Here is a 20,171-nt window from a genome sequence, read left to right on the forward strand (position 1 = left end):
GCTGTAAGTGCTTCTGCTGTGCCACGAGGCCCATGGCTGCTGCAGGACACTTTCCAGAACTGACAATACAGTACAGTGACTGGAACAGAGTTTGGACATGGATGGTTGTCTTGTCATGTGTGCCTTGTAAGCACACAGCATATATGTTATAGATAGCAGAAAAATTTAAAATAAACGAGTTTCAAGGAAAACACACTTTTGGATCCAGTGCAGCTCAAGCAGAGTTTTGAACAGCTTGTTCTCTGTGAGCCTTTCAGCTCCATGCTGCTGTGTTTGATAACCCTGTTGTTTACAGTCAAGGCGCTTGAAAACCAACCATGTTTCCTGCAAACCTTCTGACCTTTCTCTATTTCTATATCAAACTCACCTTATCTAATGAGGGTAAGAGTTAAGTTATTCACTAATGCAGTATTTACTTCTTTGTGTGTATGTGTGTTTGTGGTTGCACTTTTTTTTTTTTTTTTCTGTCTATCTTCCTTATAACTCTGCAGCTCAAAGATCTGCCCAAGAACTGCCTCTGGTGGAGAAGCAAAGTACTGACAGCTTTCCTGTTATTGGAGGGAAAAAAATGATACTGACCGGCCATAACTTTCTGCAAGACTCCAAAGTCATCTTTGTGGAGAAAGCACCAGGTATGTCTTTTCAATCTAGACTCCGGTCTGCCTTTTTTCCCCTGTTTTAAAATCTCTGCCAAATGATGAAAGCGTAAATGCGGTAATGACATTTTCTTCTGCATGTAATCTGTTTTCCATGTCAGCGGGCAAAGCTGTGAAAGTGATCTGAGCCGTGCCTGACGCTGAGGTTTGGCGCTGTGGCAGGTGTAGTTACAGGTAGACAATAGTGGCATTGAAAGACAACGTTTGGCATTTGTGCTTGTAACAAACGTGGCTGTGTGGGGCAGGAGCTGTGAAAGGGGGTTGAAGCCTCTGCTGGCATGTCCCGGTAAAACCTGCAAGGTGGTGCATCTTGTTAGACTTCTCTGTAGTCTGTGGAGGCAGTAGGGCTGGTGGGACGGGCGTGTGTACCTGTGCCACCTCTGTCTTGGTGGCATCGCCAGGCACCGCCTGCGTTTGAGGGATATGTTTCTGGTTTACACTGAGGATCGAATGGGACCGCTCTGTCACCCGGCACAGCTCCTGCAGTGTTTTGGTGATGGGACCAGTCCTCCTGGGGAAGGTCCAGGACCAGGCTGGAGCAGGGCGAGCAGTGCAGAGTGGGTGCTGGGGTGGGGAAGGGAGGTGCCTGCAGGAGCGGTGGGATGTCTGCTGGGTGGCGGGTCACCGAGTGACAATGCACCCGTAACATGTGCAAATGCCCCTGCGGGAAGAGGTGCTGGGAGCGGCGCTGTGAGTCAAAGTCAGGCTTTGAAACGAGATCGTGAAGGGTAGTTTTGAGCCTTGTTTTGGAAAGGGTTTCCGTGGCGCTGGCACAGGCCATGGATTCCTCAGCTGCCAGCTACCCCCCCCCCCCCCCCCCCCCCTTGAACTTTAAACAGTCTTGGGCCTCCAGCTTTGACACTGCGCCGTTTAACCCTCTGTGCCCACGGGGTTCCCATGCCGTGCTCCCAGCCAGGGCACCACGGGTGGCACAGGGTGCTGGGACAAGGCAAGTGACAGTGGGGCAAGCAGAGTAGGCTTTAAAGGCAAAGACATCCAAGTCTCCAGACTCAGGGGAAGAGCAAACTTCCCTGAAGTTCCCTGGTAGAGTCCTGTGTTGGTGAGGTTTAAGTCACCAAAAGTGCATGTGGGGTGGGGGTAATGCCCTGGCTGCTCGGCGGGAGCCAGTCAGTGCCATTCCCGTGACCCCCAAGTGCTGCACTGCACGCGGTCGGGCTGTGGCCACAAGATGAGCAGAAAGCACCCTTTTTGTTTCTTAAGTAAGTTTTAAAAAAAGAGGAAAAAATGTGGTATTGCAATTTAGAAAAAATGACCTCTGCTCGCTGCATAGTGTGACAGGAGGGAGGAATGTGACTGTCTACATTCAAATTTCCTTTGCTGCACAGAAGTGGGTTAGTGTGACACGTCAGGAGCAAAGTCCTTGATCTGTCTCATTACAGGAGGGAAATCGCATTAAGGGGTGCTGTCCTTCATACTTATTTTCTCCCCTTTTCCTTTATTGAGTTGGACAAATTGGGAAGTACCATGTCCCAAAGGGTTACGATGGTGATGCTACTCGCCCAGCAGCAGTACCACAGCGTAGATCGGGACACGGTCCCCCTTAGCGTTAAGTACGCCAGAAGCAGGATGCTCGCTGTGTAGCCCTGAATTACGAAAGTGCAGAACAGGGCCAGCCTTGTACTTCTTATCCAGGCAGATACCTCCCTGGAGCAAAAGGAATTTGAGGCTGCACAAAGACAGCCTATAGACAGAAAATCATTTATGTAAGCAACATTTTTTAAACATTGTGAGAGATGAAGGAGTGTACTGCTGCACACCGGGTATGCTGAGGAGGATGAAAATGGTCAGGCGGCCTTGCCTGTCACCCTGAAAAACTCCTGTGGTGAGCTTCTTGGGTGCATGTGCTGGTGGGACCGACCAGTGCAGGAGTGTCCTCCTACATGAAAGCGCTACCAGGGATCCCCCTGCACCCTCCCCCTGGCACGGGGTCAGGGTGGCACCGCGGGCATCAGGCAGGGAGCTGCTGCCATTGAAGAGTAGTCAGGATCCTCAGGTCGGCATTGAAGGCAGTGATCCGAAGCTGCCCTGCTTGGTCTGGCAGCGCCGCGGCGGGGCTGTGCAGTGGCCAGTGGCCGGGCAGTGCTGCCCGGGGGAGGCAGCTGCAGCGGGAGCCTGGCAGCTCGGGAGTGCTGAGCATCTCCGGGAGCGGCAGCCGCGTTGCTGGAATGGTGCGGGAAAAGCGAAGCTCGGGCTGAGCTGGGCTGGGCTGGGCTGGGCTGAGGGGCCTGTGGGATTCTGTGGCCGGTTGCGGGCTGTTTTACCTGACGAGCTCCGTGCAGTGGCACAGACGAGCGCGGTGCATCATCGCCGTCGTGGCAGGCTGCTCCGGTCCCGTTTCTGAGTCGAGTCGCTGTATTTAACGCAGACAAACAGGCATTACCAGCCTTCGCTTGTGTAAATTGGTGCGGTGTCATCTGTGAAAGTAGGTTGGGAGAGGGAACACCGGCACAGTTCCTCTTTCTCTTAGGAAGCTGGTTATGAACTTCTGTGATTAGCTGGAGAAGTTCATTAGTTTTGCTGCTGTTACTGCTTTTGTTTTTGAATTTGAATGTTAATCATGTTCCCAGTGGGTAGCAGCCAAACACAGCTATTACAAAGCAATAGATCACAGGGATTGCTGCACTTATAAAGAGAACGTATCTTTTATATCAACTTTTAATATTTTACTACATGAGCTCATCCCTTCAGCCCTCACTCAGGCAGAGTCCCCAGGCTGGGAGGCAGTCTCCGGGAGCTCATCTAATTCATGCTAGTCTGCATACTTAATTGGTTAACGCAAAGAGTTTCAGAACACTTTTTGTTTGCCTTTTATTTTTTCATCCCCTTCTGTCTGAATAATTTCTTTAAGTCTGCCAAGTGCATTGTGGTCCACTGAATGTTTTTCCAAGCATGAGTCTCAAGCTCTCGTCTTCAGGGCTAGCCCTCAGCTGTTGTAGTCTCTGGAGGAATGGCATTATCCTGGCCTCCCTGCGTGGGGAGTCAGTCTGAGCAGTGACTCATACGAGAGGGAATCCCTGAAGAATGATCAAATCAATCCTTCAGCAGGGGAGGCAGCAGCTCTGTGCTCAGCTTAACCCGTTCCTGGCTGCTTTAGATGAAACAGAGCAAAACACACTTCGCAGTCCTGGGATGCCGCATCTCGCAGAGGAGGCAGTGGAGGGATGAAGGCAGGGCACCCTGAGGAGACCATGGGAGGAGCACTGTGAGGACCTCCTCTGTGAGGAGAAGCCCTCCTGGTGTGGTCCAGCGCTGGGGCAGAAGGCACCCCTTTGGATAAATAATGAGTCTGTTCAGAAGTGGACTAAAATTTGCTCAAGCCTTTTACAGTACCATAAAAAAGTTCTCATGTGTTGAAATGAGTCCTTATTTTACGGGATTTTGGTCAATGTTTTATTGCTTGCACATCAGACCGTATTTTCCAGTGATGAATGATGATATAAAATGACCGTCCAAGAAACCTAGTGGTAGTAAAACTGTGTGTGCTGAATGTGCTTTGAGCAGTTCACTCTCAGAATTTCATCAGACTCAGAGTCCCATAATGACTTTGTCTCTTACAAATTACAATAATAATTGTTTTTATTATTTTTCACTTTCTGCCTCTCTTCATAGTCACACTTTCCCTGGTTTCAGAAGGGTCTTGTGAGCCTGCGTGTTGTGACTGTTGGGTGCTAGGTTTAGGATGTCCAGTAGCAATCTGGTTTTTGTCAGAAGAATTAGTACTTTGTAAAATATAAAAAAGTCTGCAACTTACAAGCAAGGGCCCTTGGTGTCTGTATGCTGGCATTCACTTCGAAGGCAAAGTGTGCATTGTCATTACAGAAGCAGGTGAAATGTAGCTGATGTTTGTTGGCTCTGGGAGGGGGTGTCTGACTAGGAGGGACAAGATCCTTCCTAACACGCACATCTGCAAGAATTATCCTAAAAGACACTGGTTTTATTTAGTTACCTTTAAAAAACTTTTTATTTCAATTCTAGATTATAAATGTACCAGGCAACAAAAATCTTGAGGGAAGTTCAGAAAGCGCAGAGGTGTTTGGAGAGTATATTTTAAGGACTATATATCCATCAGCTGCCTTTTTTTGGTAACAACTTCTGCAAACACTGTGTATTTGTTTTCCAAGCTAGTGTTTTGAAGGTAATGAACACAAAGCAGCACAAAAGCCTAACAGAAATGGCCAGACTGCTGGCTTCTAGTGTATCAGATTATGATTAGTAATTTATAGAAATGAATTGCAGTGGAAAAATCCTAGTTTCTCTTCACTTGGTTCACAAAATGTTTCCTGTAATTGATGAGTGAAAGTTCACTGATGAAACTCAAAGCCAATATCCCAAGCACCAGAACGCGGGAGAGCTAGGGATATAGTCTCCCTGGCACGCTCTAGGAAGTTGCAGAGTGGCCCGGGATGTTTCGGGATTTAGAAGGAGTGTCATGCTAAGATCTGAAAGAGTTAATCTACCCCAAAAATCCCTCCTTGCTCAGAAATCGCTCCTTGCTCCTGTAGCTAGAACAATTTTGGCACTGGAACTAGCTCAAGTATTTCTGCACTTCACGGATTTGGCCAAGTCTAGACATACCTAAGAGATCAGGTTAAACTGACTGAAATCTGCATTATTAGGGAGTTGCAATCTATGGGAAGGAATGGATATGTGGTGTATTATTGCTAATTATCATTCAGTTGAGTTTCCACTAGTTAAGTTAGAGCTCCAGCCCCTTTTCTTTGGTTTTGTGCTTAGTGACCGGAGCTCAAGGCAAGAGTTTTAAAGAGCGAAAAGGCAGAAATGTGTCACCCAACTTCACTACAGGGTTAGTCTCTCAAATAACACTGACTTTGAAATTTTGATTCTGGGCTGTTAATGCCGAGGGCCGTTTTGTCCTGGTCCAAGGCCCACATCCGAGCTTCCTTGGGACAGGCATCCCTCCCTGGAGATGCAGCACTCTGTGACAGACATTAATAGAGCTCACAATTTGTAGTGCTGTTATCTCCGAGTAACTCCAGGCTTGCAGACTTCAGTGCTTTTGAACCTGTTGTTAATTACTCAGACTGCAAACCAACAGTGATCCTAGCACCTACATGCCCTGTAACCTAATTGCATAACACCCTCAGCTGTTGTGCCCAAAGCCTTTGAAACTCAAGTTCCTGAAAGACAAAGAATTAAACAGCACCTAAGCAACAATTCCTCCAGGGATTTTTCCCTTTTTGATTATTTTCAAAGAATCCAAATAGTTTTTCAGATTTAGCTATTGCTTTTAACTGTTCATTCTGCTGTTTGTTTTCATTTTGTTAAATGGATTTTTCTGTCAAAACTGTTCCTCTTCCCTGCTGGAACAGGTTTTGCTCTTAGAACATGAAGGCGCTGACGTGGCATGGTAATAGTTATACTAGAACAGATGAAAGATAGCTGGGTGAAATCACCAAATTTTTTGGTGTATATGCCAAAGGAAATCATGCTTTTCTGTAAGTATTTCAGATGGGAAAACTTACAGTTTGCCTCCCATTAGGCATGCAGTCAAGGCTGGTCAGCCGCATGTTTGCACAAGGTAAATGTGATATGGAAAAGAAGGAAGCTGGATGAATTTAAGTGTCCACTCAAGCATTTCACAAGTCTTTTTGTTCCTCTCAAATTTCACTGTCTCTGGCAAAGATTAGAACCACTCAGTTGCTGCTTTAAGGTAAAAATGTCAGTCAGAGAACTTCAGTTCTGTTTCCCGTATGTTCTGTGAGCAAAAGTTGCTTTGTACGGCAGGTGACTCCAGTGCAGTGTTTCAGCTGCGGGAGAACTTACAAAAAGTTCTGGAAAATGATATTTTGACGAACCATTTGCGTGGCATGTGGACGGAACGGATGTGCTGGGGAAGCGTGTGGGCTTTTTGGTTTGACTCAGCTACTCTTTGGAACTCAGGGTTTGGAGTCTGTTTTGACGTGATGTGATGTGATGGGGAGACGGGTGACCTGAGTCTTGGCAGAGCTCCATTTGGTAAAAGATCTTACATTCTCAGAGATCTTTCCATTTATCTTTCCATTGCCAGTAGCAGTCACAGTTTGGGGGGCAGCTGGCCAAAAAGGGGTCATGTTTCACGCTGGTAATCAGAATGTAGCTCACATAATAAATAAGCCAGTGGCAAAACTCCCTTTCCCCCTCTAGTCAGATGGATAGATACTACATAATTTTGTCTTTATCTGTCTGTTTATCCAAGTTCAGGACGCACATTCCAGTTGGCAGTGAGCAGTTGCACGCTGACTCATGTGCAGTGAGGTTAAAAATTCTGGAAACTAGATAAACTGGAAACTTCAAAGGCATACAAGTTGGGAGCATGCAGTTCACGTGAAGGTCACTTGAACCTATTTCCTAGAGATGTATTGATAGCTGAAGGGGGGTTTGGCCACTGCCCAGAAATAGATATCCTTGGGCAAATAGTGTCATCAAATGAAGGAGTCATTTGATGGTGGAACCCTTTCACGCGCACCCAGGAGCAGTGATGTAGCTTGTAGGAAATGTCAGCACGTGTCAGTTTTTCCTGGCTGTTTAGTCTGGGGAATGGTGAAGACAGAGCGGGACAGCAGCCATACGCATGAGGTGGTATTGGTGGCAGCAAGCCTCATCCAGGGTGTTGCTCTTACGGTGAAGAACGAGATCAATCAATCAGAGATACTTACTGTGGACGACAAGAGAAAGAAGGAATGACCATATGGTCTCCAGTTAAAAGTCACTTGTCTGAGTAATCCTGTAAATTTGTAATTATTACAGAAACTGTGACTGGGTGCTTGGAGTTTATTCTTTCCTGTCTTTTTCCAGACTGAGTGGCTTCAAGCAGCTGTATCTGTGCAATCAAAACTTTGTCTCTGAACTTTTATAACTAGCCCAAGATTCCAGATAGTTTTTACTGTTACGGTTCCAGCAGGGCCCTCTGTCCAAACACACAGGAATTCACAGCCCTTACCAGAAGGCTGAGAGTGTGATGCCAACAGAAGTCCGTGCCTGAAGACAGGAGAGGAAGGGAGTGCGGTGGGTTGGCCTTGGCTGGCTGCCAGGTGCCCACCAAGCCACTCGCTCACAGCCCCTCAGCAGGGCAGGGGGGAGAAAATCAGATGGAAAAGCTTCAGTGGTCAAGGTAAAGACAGGGAGATGCCAGTTACTGCCACAGGCAAAGCGGGCTCCACTTGGAGGAAGTAATTTATTGCCAATTAAAAATAGAGTAGGACAGTGAGAAACAGAGGCAAAAATAAAACACACCTTTACCCTCTCCTCCCATCCCAAGCTCAACTTCACTCCTTCATTCCCAACTTCTCCCTCCTCCCCTCAGCTGGTGCAGGGGGACGGGGAGCAGGGGCTGCGGTTCCAGCGTTACTCCCTCCCATGGGAGGCAGTCCTTTGTGAACTGCGCCAGTGTCAGTCCTCTCCATGGGGTTCAGTCCTTCAGGAACAGGCTGCTCCATCAGGGGTCCCTCATGGCCACAGTTCCTGCCAGAAACACCTCCTCCTGCGCGGGCTCCTCTGCACAGACCACAGCACCAGCCAGGAGCCCACTGGGCCAGCCCGCCTCACCATGGTCTTCTCCAGGGGCTGCTGGGGAGCCTCTGCTCCGGCACCTGGAGCCTCCTCTGCACCCTTCTGCACTGACCTGCCGCTCTGTCACATATCGTCACTCCGCTCCCACAGCTGCTGCACAGCGCTCTTTACTCCTTCTTAAATGTGTTGTCAGAGAGGTGCCACCAGCTTTGGCCAGTGGCAGGTCCAACTTGGAGCCAGCTGGAGCTGACTGTGTGACGTGGGGCAGCTTCTGGCATCTCACAGAGGCCACCCCTGCAGCCCCACCACTGCCAAAACCTTATGATATAAGGGGATACCTCCAAAGTACTCAGTTTTGGGGAGCAATTGCTTACATCTTTCAGGAAAGCACAGCTCATCGTCTCCTGTTACTTCCCTGACATCACTAAGAGTTGGTTCATGGCGCAGGTGGGCATCTTTCAGGAAAGTGAGGAGAGATGAGGGGAGAGGAACATGTTCCTTTTAGGTCTGTTGAGGGAGTAAGATTACACCTTCAAAAGTCCAATGACATTGAAGAGAGGAACAGAGAGATAAGAGATGTCCAAAGTGTGCCTGGTTGTGGGGAAGCTGATGTCAAGGCAGATAATCAGAGGCGAGGAGGAGGGATCTCTAAGATTGAGCCTGGCCATCTTGGAAAAAAGAAACAAGAAAAGGGGCGTGATGGGGACAACGAGATGGAAAGGATGAAAATGCCATTCAAAAGCTTACTGTTTAGACTCTGCTGAAAAGTCAGGAGGGGTTGCCATACTGGGATGTCTCTGGAAGATGAGAAGTTGTGGCTATGTAGATAAAATGAAGAGTTTGTGTCTTAAAAAATAATCAGGAAGGAAGAATTGGAAGCATTTGGATCAAACTTGCGTCTTAAGATGAGAAAGAAGTAGGAGTAGCTACAGTACAGGTGGTGGTGTTGGCATCAAGCACAGAAGTAGTAGAGGAAAAGAATTGTTCATGGAAGGAAAATTTGGAACTGGGTTTAAACTGGCTGTGAGGTTTGTTTCTCCAGTAGTCTCTGAGAAAATATGAAACAGATTAGACTGAAAAAGATGGACCAGGAATATTTTACTCAGTTTCAGCTGTGAAGTCACAGGTTCAGCCTACAAGAGGTTCCCAGAGGGAAGTGAGATTGGTAAGACAAGGAGATGACCATATGAGTGGAACCAAGAACAGAGTGAAGTATTGTCATGACTGCTGGTGAGTGGCTCTGCTGGGTGTGCTTGGATGAGGCTGCCTGCTCTAGAGGGGTGTTGCAGGGATGTCAGACTGAAGTTTTACTTGGAAGGTGAGTGTCCTAGACCTGGAATTACTGAGAGTTATTAAATAAAACCCTCAGACCAACGGTAATTTGAATAGGGGGAGATGCCAGAGAGCACAAATTGCATAACCAGCTTCCATTCTGCTGAAAATAGGATCTGGCACATCATTCCAATGGTTTTGGCTCAAAATGAACCCCCATCAGTTGTCAGCACAGTGCCTCCTTTTAATTACCTGGGCTAAAATTACAGTTCATTTGCAAACACTTGAACTCAGGATAGTTAAGTCTGTTAGACGTACTGTGGTAAAAGCTGCTCAGAAGACTCACCGTTCAGACAAAGTGTGTCCCTCGCCTTTTGGCTTGCCCAGCCGAGCAGCCAGCAAGGAAGCACGCATCTGGCACAGGTGCCAAAGTACTATATGATACAGTTTCTACTGGATTTTTATCACCTGGTTGATGCATGGCTCTTTTATTGTTAATGTGAGGTGAAAAAGAGAGAAAATAACTGAGAACAGCACACGCGTGACAGGCGCGCCTAAGTCTACATGATATTAACCTCAGTACTCCAAAAACATTAGCTGAAGGAGCAGACAAAATCCATATGCTGCAAAAGTGCTGATGAGGAGGCACAAACAAATGCAGCAGCTTTGATGTGGAAATAACACGTAGGTCAGTTATGCGTGAGCCCTGCCGTGCGTGGCCGGCTACGTGCAGGGCTCGAGGAGGTCTCTGTAGCAGGACGGTGGGCTGTGAGGGGGCCAGGGGAATGGCTGGAGGTCTTCCTGGCAAGAAGGAGGGAAATCCTGTAGGCAAAAATCAGACCAGCCGTGTGGTCTCTTAGCAAAAGTCATGGAAGAGCAGAGGGGAAATCCAGCAGCCAGAGAGGCAGGTGGGGAGGAGGTGCGGGGCACTCCCACGGCCGGGGGGCATCCTGCTCCTGACAGAGCCCTCAGAAATGGCAGATCTCAGGATGGCGAAGTGCCACAGAGGCTGTCGAAAGAAAGGTCCCAGCCGCTACATTGCAGGCACTTACTCCTCACTCCCTCCACATTTCTGGTTGTTTTCTTGCTCTTTTCCTGCCCCATCTCCCCTATGCATCCCCTGGCAGACTGCTTGGCTGGTGCTGGTTCACCATTATAGCCCATCCCTTGTAAAAGTCTTTAAAACATACACTGGTGTGTAAACATGGGCATAGGCTTCCACAGAATAGATTATTATTTGTCTTGCTGGTACCCAGCTGGGGAGATGTTCACAGCAAAGACGCCCACAAGACCAACCTAGGAGGGTGCCCCGGTTCCTGGTGGCACCCCTGGCTTTGAAAGGCTGCTGCCCCTGGAGAGAAATGGGGCACTAGCACACCCATGCCCATGCACATCATCTGCACGTCTGCACATCTGCACATCTGCACGTCTGCACCATCTGCACATCTGCTGGTGGGTGACACAGTGCCTGTGGGTCGTGCCCGGCGCTGGTGTGGGGAGTGCTCTCCTCCAAGCCACAGACCTGCCTCCTCGCCGCTTTTGTTGCCATGCCAGGCGCAGACCTGGCCCAATTTGCCCTTCATCTGGAAGCTGATAGCATCTGTGCAGGGCTGGATGACTCTGAAGTCTGAATGACAAGGCTTTGCCTTGGCCTTCATCCTCTCCTCTGGCTCGGATCCCATCCTTGCCATCCATTCACAGCCCAGTCATCGCAGCACTGCAAGTGTACTTCCAGGGAAAAGGGGCTGGGGTGCAAATTGAAAACTTGCAAATCCTTCATCCCTAAGGGATTTGAGTGTGCACTAACAGGGCTGCATAGGGAGGTAGGCAGCCTTTGCAGAGCACCTCAAAATGATGCTGCATAATCACTCAGCATTGCATCTGTGCCCTGCTTGTTGCGGATGTGTTGAAGTAATCTGGGATGTCATATAGGCGTTATTGATTAGGGTAATCTCACAAGATATTAATCAAGTAGTGGGTTGCTTTGGGAGGGTAGAGCTAGTTTCACCATCTTACTTGCAATATATGAATATAAATACAGATTTACTGTCCAGCCAGTGCAGTCAGACTGTTGAGCTGCAGGCTGGAAGGGTATATAATGTACACTGTGTACAGGCAGTGAAATCCTAGATAACATCTATTCTTCTCATATCTCAAGCGAACACAGGACTGCTAAAGAATATAGAATGTTTTAACCTCCTGTAGTAAAATGAAATCGCTTAAATGTATCTGAACGCTCCCGTTATGCCCGTTTCATGGAGGCAAGGTTTGAGTGGTTGCCAGATGTTGTACCCTCCTGAGTTCCTAGGCTTGTGGGGTCTTTTTGGTACCATATATTCTTTCCTCTTTCTGTCATCCATCGGTCTATAAGGGACGTTACACTGGTGGTTTGACATCTGTGAACCCCTGGCACTGTGCTTGCAGTGTTCCCTGGGGTGTGGAGGTGAAAGCAGCCCTGCAGACCCTGGGGGATCTGTCCTGATGGACAGTGAGGGGAGGGAGGTTAGTAGAAAAATGTCTTTGGAAGGTCTTTAGAGTCCTTTGCATTGCTCTTCCCTGAAGAAAATCCATACGTTGTGATCCACTAGGCTTTCTGCATGAGTAACCAATGCCGCTAGATTTATACAACCCCTTTTTAGGGCTGCTTCTGTGTTAAAGCAGGCCTCTACAGTGCCTTTTTATGTGGAAATCTTGTAGCTGGGTGTGGTGGGGAAGCCGTTCAGTGACTCATACTGCAGGGAATTCCCTGATGAATTAGAGTATTTTTACTTCTGGACTTGTGTGCAGTTTCCTCCAGCACCGGAGCGAGCGGCTGATAAGAGCAGACTACAAAGGCCCATTCACTGCTCAGCCGCCGCACGTTAAAACAGGGTGTTTATGCTTCGCAAAGCTGAAAATCCACCCCACAGAACGTGGGAGCTTCACGGTATTTTTGTCATGAACAATCCCAGGTGCTCCGAGTGTCACCACCCCAAAAAGACTGAAGGGCTGAAGCGGCTGGTGGCGAAGCGCACCCGAAGCAGGGGGGGCTATAAATAGCAGCGCCCAGGCTGTAAATGTCAGCCTGCCTGGCAAACCTGGTGGCTTCAGCCGGCAACAGTGCCGGGGGCCACCTGTCCGTGCAGCGCAGGCACAGAGCCGGAGCACAGCGGGGCTCCTGGCTGCCCCGGCACCGCTGCATCCTGCACTGCCAAGGACGAGGAGGAAGAGGCAGAGGAGGGATTCAAGGGTCCCTCTTCCAGCCCTTGGCACAGGTCCCCAGGCGAAGCGGTGGCTTGGTCGGGTTGACCGCTGCTGCTGGTGCTGGCACCAGGGGAGTAGGGCACTCCGCTGGGGAGAAGCCCTTGCAGTTCTGCATGTGGATGTTTTGGTTTTATTTTTTGTAAAAAAAAAAGGCAACAAAACCCAACCCACAAAATAAAAGAAACCCAGGGTAATATCTTGACACAACTTTTCAGCTATATAAAGGGATGGCTTTCTGTTCAAAATATTAGACTATAAATCTTCAAAACACCAAAATAAAGCCAGGCATTTGGTTTGGAGAAGACACTTCTAACTTACAACTTGGTAAAAGTAAATAGCGAAATGAAAGGGAGTGAAATAAGACCTTTGGAAAAGCCGTTTTCTCCCTTTTCCTCCCTGCCGCCTCCTCTCCTTCCTCTCCTTCCTCCATCTCCCGCCCTCCCCCCCCCAGCCCCCTAACAACTACCCATTTGGGTACGGTAATTCCAGAGAGTAAACTTTAACGGGAATGCCTGAAATGTGTCTGCTTCAGCTTTGTGTTATGTCTGTAATTTGAATTATTTGCATTTTGGAAAGGTATAAATTGCTCTGGTGTACTTGGGTTGGCGGGGGGCCAGGAGGGAGTTGCCTCGGGCCCGGACGGGGCAGGCTGCTGCAGATGTGGCAGGCGTACAATGGAAACTTTTGTGGTCGAGCAGCCCTCACTCCTCCAGCGCACGCTGATGGGAGGTGGCATCCCGCCTGCTCGCCGGGGTCCCGGCGTATGGGCACTGTGGGCAAAACCGTTTTCTCTGGCGTAGGCAGATTGTCTTGATGCTTCCGGCTCCCACAAGCCGTTCTGGAGCCATTATTCCTTCTTCTCGAGCTTTTTTTGTATTTTATTTTTTTTAATTTCAGCTGAACTGTATAAACCTGCAAAACATGTTTACTGTAAGAGGTTGACGTAGTGGTCTAAGGTTTTCCTCCTGGAGCTGGTCCCAGTCCGTGGGCGTTGAGATTTCCCTCTTGGTTCACCAGACGTAATATGAGGAATTGTCTTTTTCTTTTTTTTTTTTTCTGTCTTTTCTTCATAACAACTTTTCCTCCCTGTGTTTTTGTTAAATGAAATGTCACTAGCTGTTAATGAGTTGTCTATCCCCTACTTCTTCCCTCTCCTTTCCTTCCCCTCAGTCGCAGAGCAGCGATGGTCTGGACAGTCTCAAGGGAATTTCTTGGAGCGAAACCCGTATTGTTCTTACTAGCTTCCAAAGATGAGCCACAGCTCAGGATTTTCGTTTTCCTAATAGTTTAGATTACAGCATTTAAAATATTTCTGAACAAACTCTCTTTGTCATCATAAAAATTTCAAAAGCGCATAAAGGCAGTGCTGCGTGAAGTAATTGAAAGATTAGCTAGAGATGGAGTCGTTTTGAATTTTACTGAAGTATCGGCAGGAAATAAAAACCAGAAACCTGAATCAGATCATTCGTCTTGCAAAGCAGAAATTAAACATAGCAAAAAACCTGAACTTCTGGTAATCCGTTTACAAAGGCAAATTGAACACATGTTAACTACTAGTCTGGATGTCTGTAGAGTTAAAAAAAACCCAAACCCATGAACAATCCCCTTACAAAGGAGTTCCTAGGCTTTGCAAAAAAGTGTTGGCATTGTGTTACTTCTACAACCGATTGATTGAATTAATTGGGAGGCGGAGGGTGTTGTGGTGCTGCAGGGTCTGTGTGGGGAGGGGGCTGGAGATAAAGGAGCTGCTCCCCAGCGAGGGCTGAGCCCTGGCTCGCCAGATTCCAGTCAGGTTTTTTCTGCTGACAGCTCGGGGGAAGCATCTGTTGGATAAATTGTGAAGTGATCTCCAGTCCTCCAGAGAAGTCTGCTTCAATTCTGGCACTCTTGAAAGGCATCGTTAAGGAGACTCGAGCACGGTCTGGCTGCTCCTTCTCTCCCCCCAGCCGAATGTGGCAATACCAATTAAAGGAATTCCTTTTCCAGCGTCACAATTTAAAATGCAGGAAGAAACAAAGGGTAGATCTGCTAATTGTTTCCTACAGAAAGATCTGCCAAATCCGCTGTGCTATTTGTGCTGCAGCCTTCACGTTGCACTTCTTTCCATACGTTAAAATGAAAGGATTTTTGGACGTTAAAACAATCGCCAGGGCTAGTCCCTCAGCAGCATTCCTTTCACAGTAGGACAGCTGTACACAAAAATATTATTTACAGACATTTGTAATAAATCAGGCAGTTCTAAATGCGTCACCTCCATCCTGGCCATGAAAGTGAGGAGAGAAGAAAAAGTGCATTCACTCTTTTACCTTGCTCAGAGCTGTTTTTCTAAGGCAGGCCCAAGTCTATGTGATGAAGTTCAAAATAACTAATATTTGCGTTTGCATGTCCCGATGCTGCAATATATGTGCAAAGGAGATGGTGCAAAGCCGCGCTTTCCCATTCATTCCGGTGGCACCTGACAGTGCTGGGACTCAGGCAGCCGCGCATGTCCCCGCCGCCCAGCTTGGACAGCAGTCTGCTCGTGGCCTTCCGTACACACTTGTGTTTTTCTAGGTCTGCAGAATGGAAACCTTACATTTTGTATTTGTTTCCTGATTTCTTTGCTGTTGAGTTTTGAAGCCACAAGGAAGAAAAAAAAAACAAACCAACAACCCCGTTACTGACCAGTGCCTTCTGTATCAGTGAGGCACAGGAAAAATGACCAGACAAACCCAGTTTCTTCCAAAAGGCAGATCCCCAGAGAAACTGGTAGCTGTTGCTGAAATCTGTGTTTGCTTGAAAACAGAAATACAGTAAATTAGGGGGATCCAATGCACCAGTAGAGGCAGCTCCAGAAGTGGGACCGCCGCAGCTCAGTGAAACCAGCTTTAAAGAGGAGTCAGAGGCTGTTTCCCAGCCCATGGCTTCGCCTTTTATCCCAGCAGCAGAATTACAGCAAGCCAGACGAGGAGTGTATTGAAAGGAAATACTGCATGGCAGAGGAGCTTCCTTAATGCTGCTGGTTTGGTTTTGTTTAATATTAATGTTGAATGTGACTTACTGCATAGGTGGCGATCAAAAGGCCTCATAGAGAGCAGTGGTTTCGTCTGAAAGTTTGGGAAATTGGGGTGTGTGGCGGTTGCGTATTTTGTCCAAGCTAGTGGCAGAATAAGCACCCAGTGGCTTTTCCCCGTCGCAGTACAGTGTGCTCTGGATTGTGGTTCACCCCTTCAAAAAATCTAAGTGGTTTCCCATCACAGGTGACCCAGGTGGCCTCCTGGCTGGGCAGCGTGGGGGCAGTGCCTTCTAAGAGCTGGTTTTCATATAGGTGTTGCCCCTTCAAAGAGATTTTTTTTTGCAGAAGTCATTCTTTTGTTGGCTTAGGAGAGGAAAAAAGGATGGAACTAGATATCTTTTTCTTTTGTCTTTTAGATGGTCACCATGTGTGGGAAATGGAAGCCAAAACCGACAAAGAAATGTGCAAGCCAGTAAGTCTGCCTTAAATATTTTAACATCAAGATGAAAAATATATATTGCCTTCTCCAGCAGTGTTACTAAAGAGGGATTTCCAAGGCTTTGGCACTGAAACAGAACAAGTACTTAGGCCTCCCCTCCTGGAAATCTTTCTTTAATGGGAGCATGGGGTAAAAAGCCTTCGCTGGAAGCTATCCTGAAAGTAGGAGAGACCATTTGGAAAATATTTTTTCATTGTCCAGGATGGGCCAGCCCCGTCTGCTCATCTTCTGTCTTGCTGGGTCAGTTTTTCCTCTGCTCCCAAAGCAATTTCTGATCATTTTCCTTGGCTTTCGTCTACTTTCAGCAGAAGAAATGTGAGTCCCCTCACAGGAGCTCAGCCCCACAGTTGGAGAAGTGTGGCTCCCTCAGCAACAACTCTAAGTGGGAAATATGGCCACTGTTCCACCTCCACAGGAATATGCAACAGTTTGTTAGCTGCAAACCTGCTGGAGACATGCAGGCAAACAATTTAAAGACCTCAGCTGAATGCAGGCCAATGCTAAGAGAAGCGTTCCCTCTCATTCTTTCAAAAAGTGCCAAGGGACAGTTTGATGGTCATAGCAGATTTCGCTCTGCATTTGTGTAAGCTGATGCCTGAGCAGCTAAGTCGTTCCTTAGCCCCGTGCTGGAGCATTTGGTTTCTGACAGTGGAAGATCCTCTACACGCTCTCCAGCCCTTCTTCCTGTAGCACGAGATGTTCTTGCAAGATCTCCCATCCACAGAAACCAGCATGCTTAAAACTTGCAGAGTTTAACATTTCACTGTGGAAAATGGAAATACTTGAATAATTGTATGCCTGTCTGAATTCTCCTTTCAAAGGAGGTCCTGCTAGGGTGGGATATACTGGGCACAACCTGCCAGATGAGCTGGCCTTTCTCCTGCTGAGTTAGAGAACACAATTTGATTGTGGTGCCACGTTCTTGTCAGAGGCAGGAGGCATACAGCCTTGTCCATATGCGGTATTGTCTTTGCTGTCCAAGGGGAAGAGGTGAGGGCTAGTGATTCTGTAAAGACCTGAGCCAGGCTAAAATCTTGTTTCACTTCTTCTGGAGTCCTTGGTTCAGAGACGGAGGACGGCAGGGGCTATCCCTGCCCGCGAAGCCCACCAGCTCCCCTGTAGAGAGCGCGTTCCTCCATGTGAGCCCGGGTACCTCCTTCTCGGGGTTAACACATGAATACTGGTGTATAGCTTGACTGCCTTAGTCGTGCCTTGACTTTCTGATTTATTGCTTTTGCAGAATTCATTGGTGGTGGAGATTCCACCTTTCCGCAATCAGAGAATTACCAGCCCTGTTCAGGTCAACTTCTATGTCTGCAACGGAAAGAGAAAGAGAAGCCAGTACCAGCTTTTCACCTATCTTCCTGCTAATGGTAACAAAATATATTCCTTCTCTCTGCTAGTAAAAATGGGAGATAAGATGATTACTTAGAAAGATAGATGGCTCTGGTAATTCTTCAATAACCCGAGTAATTTGGAGGTATACCTGGTGCTGTAAAATGAGAGCGAGAATCAAACCATGAGAGCTGCTTTTCTCTCTGCTGCCCACACAAGAGACCTTCCTCACAGATTATTTTCTTTTGTATTGGTGGCAGAGACCTGTTGGAACAAAGACTTTTTTCTGCTTTGGGGACTGGAAAGCCCTAGCAGAAACCCAACACGTGTAGCCACAAATCATGGCCGCACAGAGCCTTCGTGGCCCCGGAGGTTGCGTTGCATTTGAGTGATGCTGCTGAATGTGCACGGCAGCATTGTGAGCGTGGGGGGGCTTGAAGCTGGAGGTGCTGTGGGGATTCTCCTTCCAGGCATCCTGTACCTGGCTGTCTGCTGTCTCGCAGGGGGTGAAAACAGCCCTCCAGACTGCTGCTGCTGCTGCTGGTGACGATGCAAAGCACCGTGGGGGTGGGGGGCGGAGTGCTCCATACAGAGCACTGCATGGGTAGGAAATGTTCAGTAACACGTGCCGGGTTTTATTAGAAGCTTGTATTGGTGGCTGTGAAGTGACAATAAAGTCACTCACACTAGCTGAATTCCAAGCAGGCTTGTATGAATATTCTGATAGCAAGTAAATTTAAATATTTTTTTTTTATTTGAAATAGACATTTTTCTGAGAGTACTTTTTTGGGGGAAAGTAGGAAAAAAGGGTGTTGTTGGTGGTGGTGTTTTGGAAGGAAGAGGAACTGGAAAACTGATTAGGTTCATGCTTGTTTGTAGACTTTCCAAGTGAAAATAGTCCATCTCAGGAAAATTCCCACAAAGCAATGCTTGAGTCATGTCACATGACTTGAAGAGACCTGCCAACTTTTTGCAGGTGAAATCCCATAAAATACACATTTGGAATTTCACCCCATTAGCTTGCATGCACTCCAGACTTCTATCAGGACTTTAATTTAAAATGAAAGTACAGGAAACCTGAGATGGGCAACTGACTGCTCATGGCGTATGTGCTGCATAGCTCTGCTTCACCCAGGCGGCCCACTGAGGCAGCCTTCGCCCCCAGTGGGTATGTCTGAGGGTATTTAAAGGCTGTTCGTCTCTTAAATTGGGGGTGGGGTGGGGTGGGGGGGTGAAGAAAAAGAGTTGTTATTCTCTTGCACAGCACTTTTCAGCAACAAATCTTTTGTAGGGGCCGACAGGTACTGCCTTGCCACCCAAGTATTTCACATACATGCCTGGTAACTGCTGTTTATTAAGCAGCATCTTTCCTTTCCTGCTCTGACATAGGCCTTTTCTTACCATTTTATTCCAAACCACGAGAATAACATTCACTGCTGCAAAGTTGGTTTGTGCTACCATCGTTCTCAGTTGGAAACATTTGATGTTTCGTTTGATGTGAAGAGATGGGAATCTCTTGCCTAGTGACAGGCAACAGAGAACCAGCCTAGGCTTTATTCTGCAAAGACATCTTTAATTATGGTAATAGCTGAAAACATCGGGAATCTTGTTTAGTCTGCTGTACTGATTTAAATTCATGTGAAAACTTTTTGTTAAAGCATAGGGAAACCTGAAAGAAAAATGTACTACCAGGGTAGGGTAAAGGGAAGCAGATATTCACAGCAAATATACCTTCCCCCCATTCCTGTTTGGTTCTCCACTCACATTCTCTTAATATATATGTCTATGTGCCTACAGGTAATTGAAAAATACCTTATGTTCTTTGCTAACTCATAACAGTAGTAAAAGTGCACTTCTGAAATCATCAGATTTAATAGTATAGTATGTTTTTGTTATGCCTGTGTTGTAGCTGTAAATTTTTGCCCTTATGTTGCTGCTGGTGGCTGTTTCCATCGTGCCTTCCAAAGGTAGGTACGACCACTTTGGCTACGTAGTCAGAAACCGTGCACAGTAACTGAACTCATCATTTACTCTGCTGTATTTCTAGGAGTCATTTTAGGATGTTCTGCTTATTTTGATTTCAGACACAACATTCTTTTAATGTTTCGAGACATTGCAGAAACCCAAAATTTAGTTCATGAAGCAAAAAATGCTTGAGTCAGCAACCATTCTGTGATCAGTGTAAAAAAATGTAATGGTGATGAGCACTATTTTGGTCCAGGTAATGCTTTGTCTCTTCTTTAAACAAATCCCTCAAACACAGAAGGTGTAGGATTTTGACAAGCAAGTGTCAGAGTGATTGTCAAGTGTAAGATGTGGTTTTGCACAAATCACATGGTATCCTGTAAGCTGCTTCTCCTTCCGTGCTTCAGGATGAGCCCAAATGCTAAGATTTCAGTGCCCACCATCATTTTGCAGGTATTTCTGCATGAGGGATCTTTTAAAAGCCACATGGCGCATGTTAGACATATATTTTACAGCTCAACTGGACTGTGACAAAGCAAAATAGGGGATATGGGCTAAAGCCTAACACTGTGAGCCCACCGGCCATGCTCCTGGGCTGGTGTGGGCACACAGAGATGGTGTGACCAGCAGGAGAGCCCTGGGCTCGTTGTGCAGCTCCCATCCCCACTGCAGAGCA

At 47.3% G+C, this 20,171-nt stretch overlaps 1 protein-coding gene across 8 annotated transcripts in view; it reads left to right on the top strand.

Moving 5' to 3' along the window:
• Positions 1-20,171, top strand: part of NFATC1 (nuclear factor of activated T cells 1) — a 111,943-nt gene that overhangs the window by 49,303 nt on the left and 42,469 nt on the right. For all 8 annotated transcript variants that reach the window (XM_055704755.1, XM_055704756.1, XM_055704758.1 and 5 more), the window contains exons 6-8: positions 492-632; positions 16,113-16,168; positions 17,436-17,568. In XM_055704755.1, the coding sequence (XP_055560730.1) occupies positions 492-632; positions 16,113-16,168; positions 17,436-17,568 (330 nt within the window). The remainder of the gene's footprint in view (positions 1-491; positions 633-16,112; positions 16,169-17,435; positions 17,569-20,171) is intronic.

Source organism: Falco cherrug, chromosome 3 (assembly GCF_023634085.1).
Source record: "Falco cherrug isolate bFalChe1 chromosome 3, bFalChe1.pri, whole genome shotgun sequence".
NCBI lineage: Eukaryota > Metazoa > Chordata > Aves > Falconiformes > Falconidae > Falco > Falco cherrug.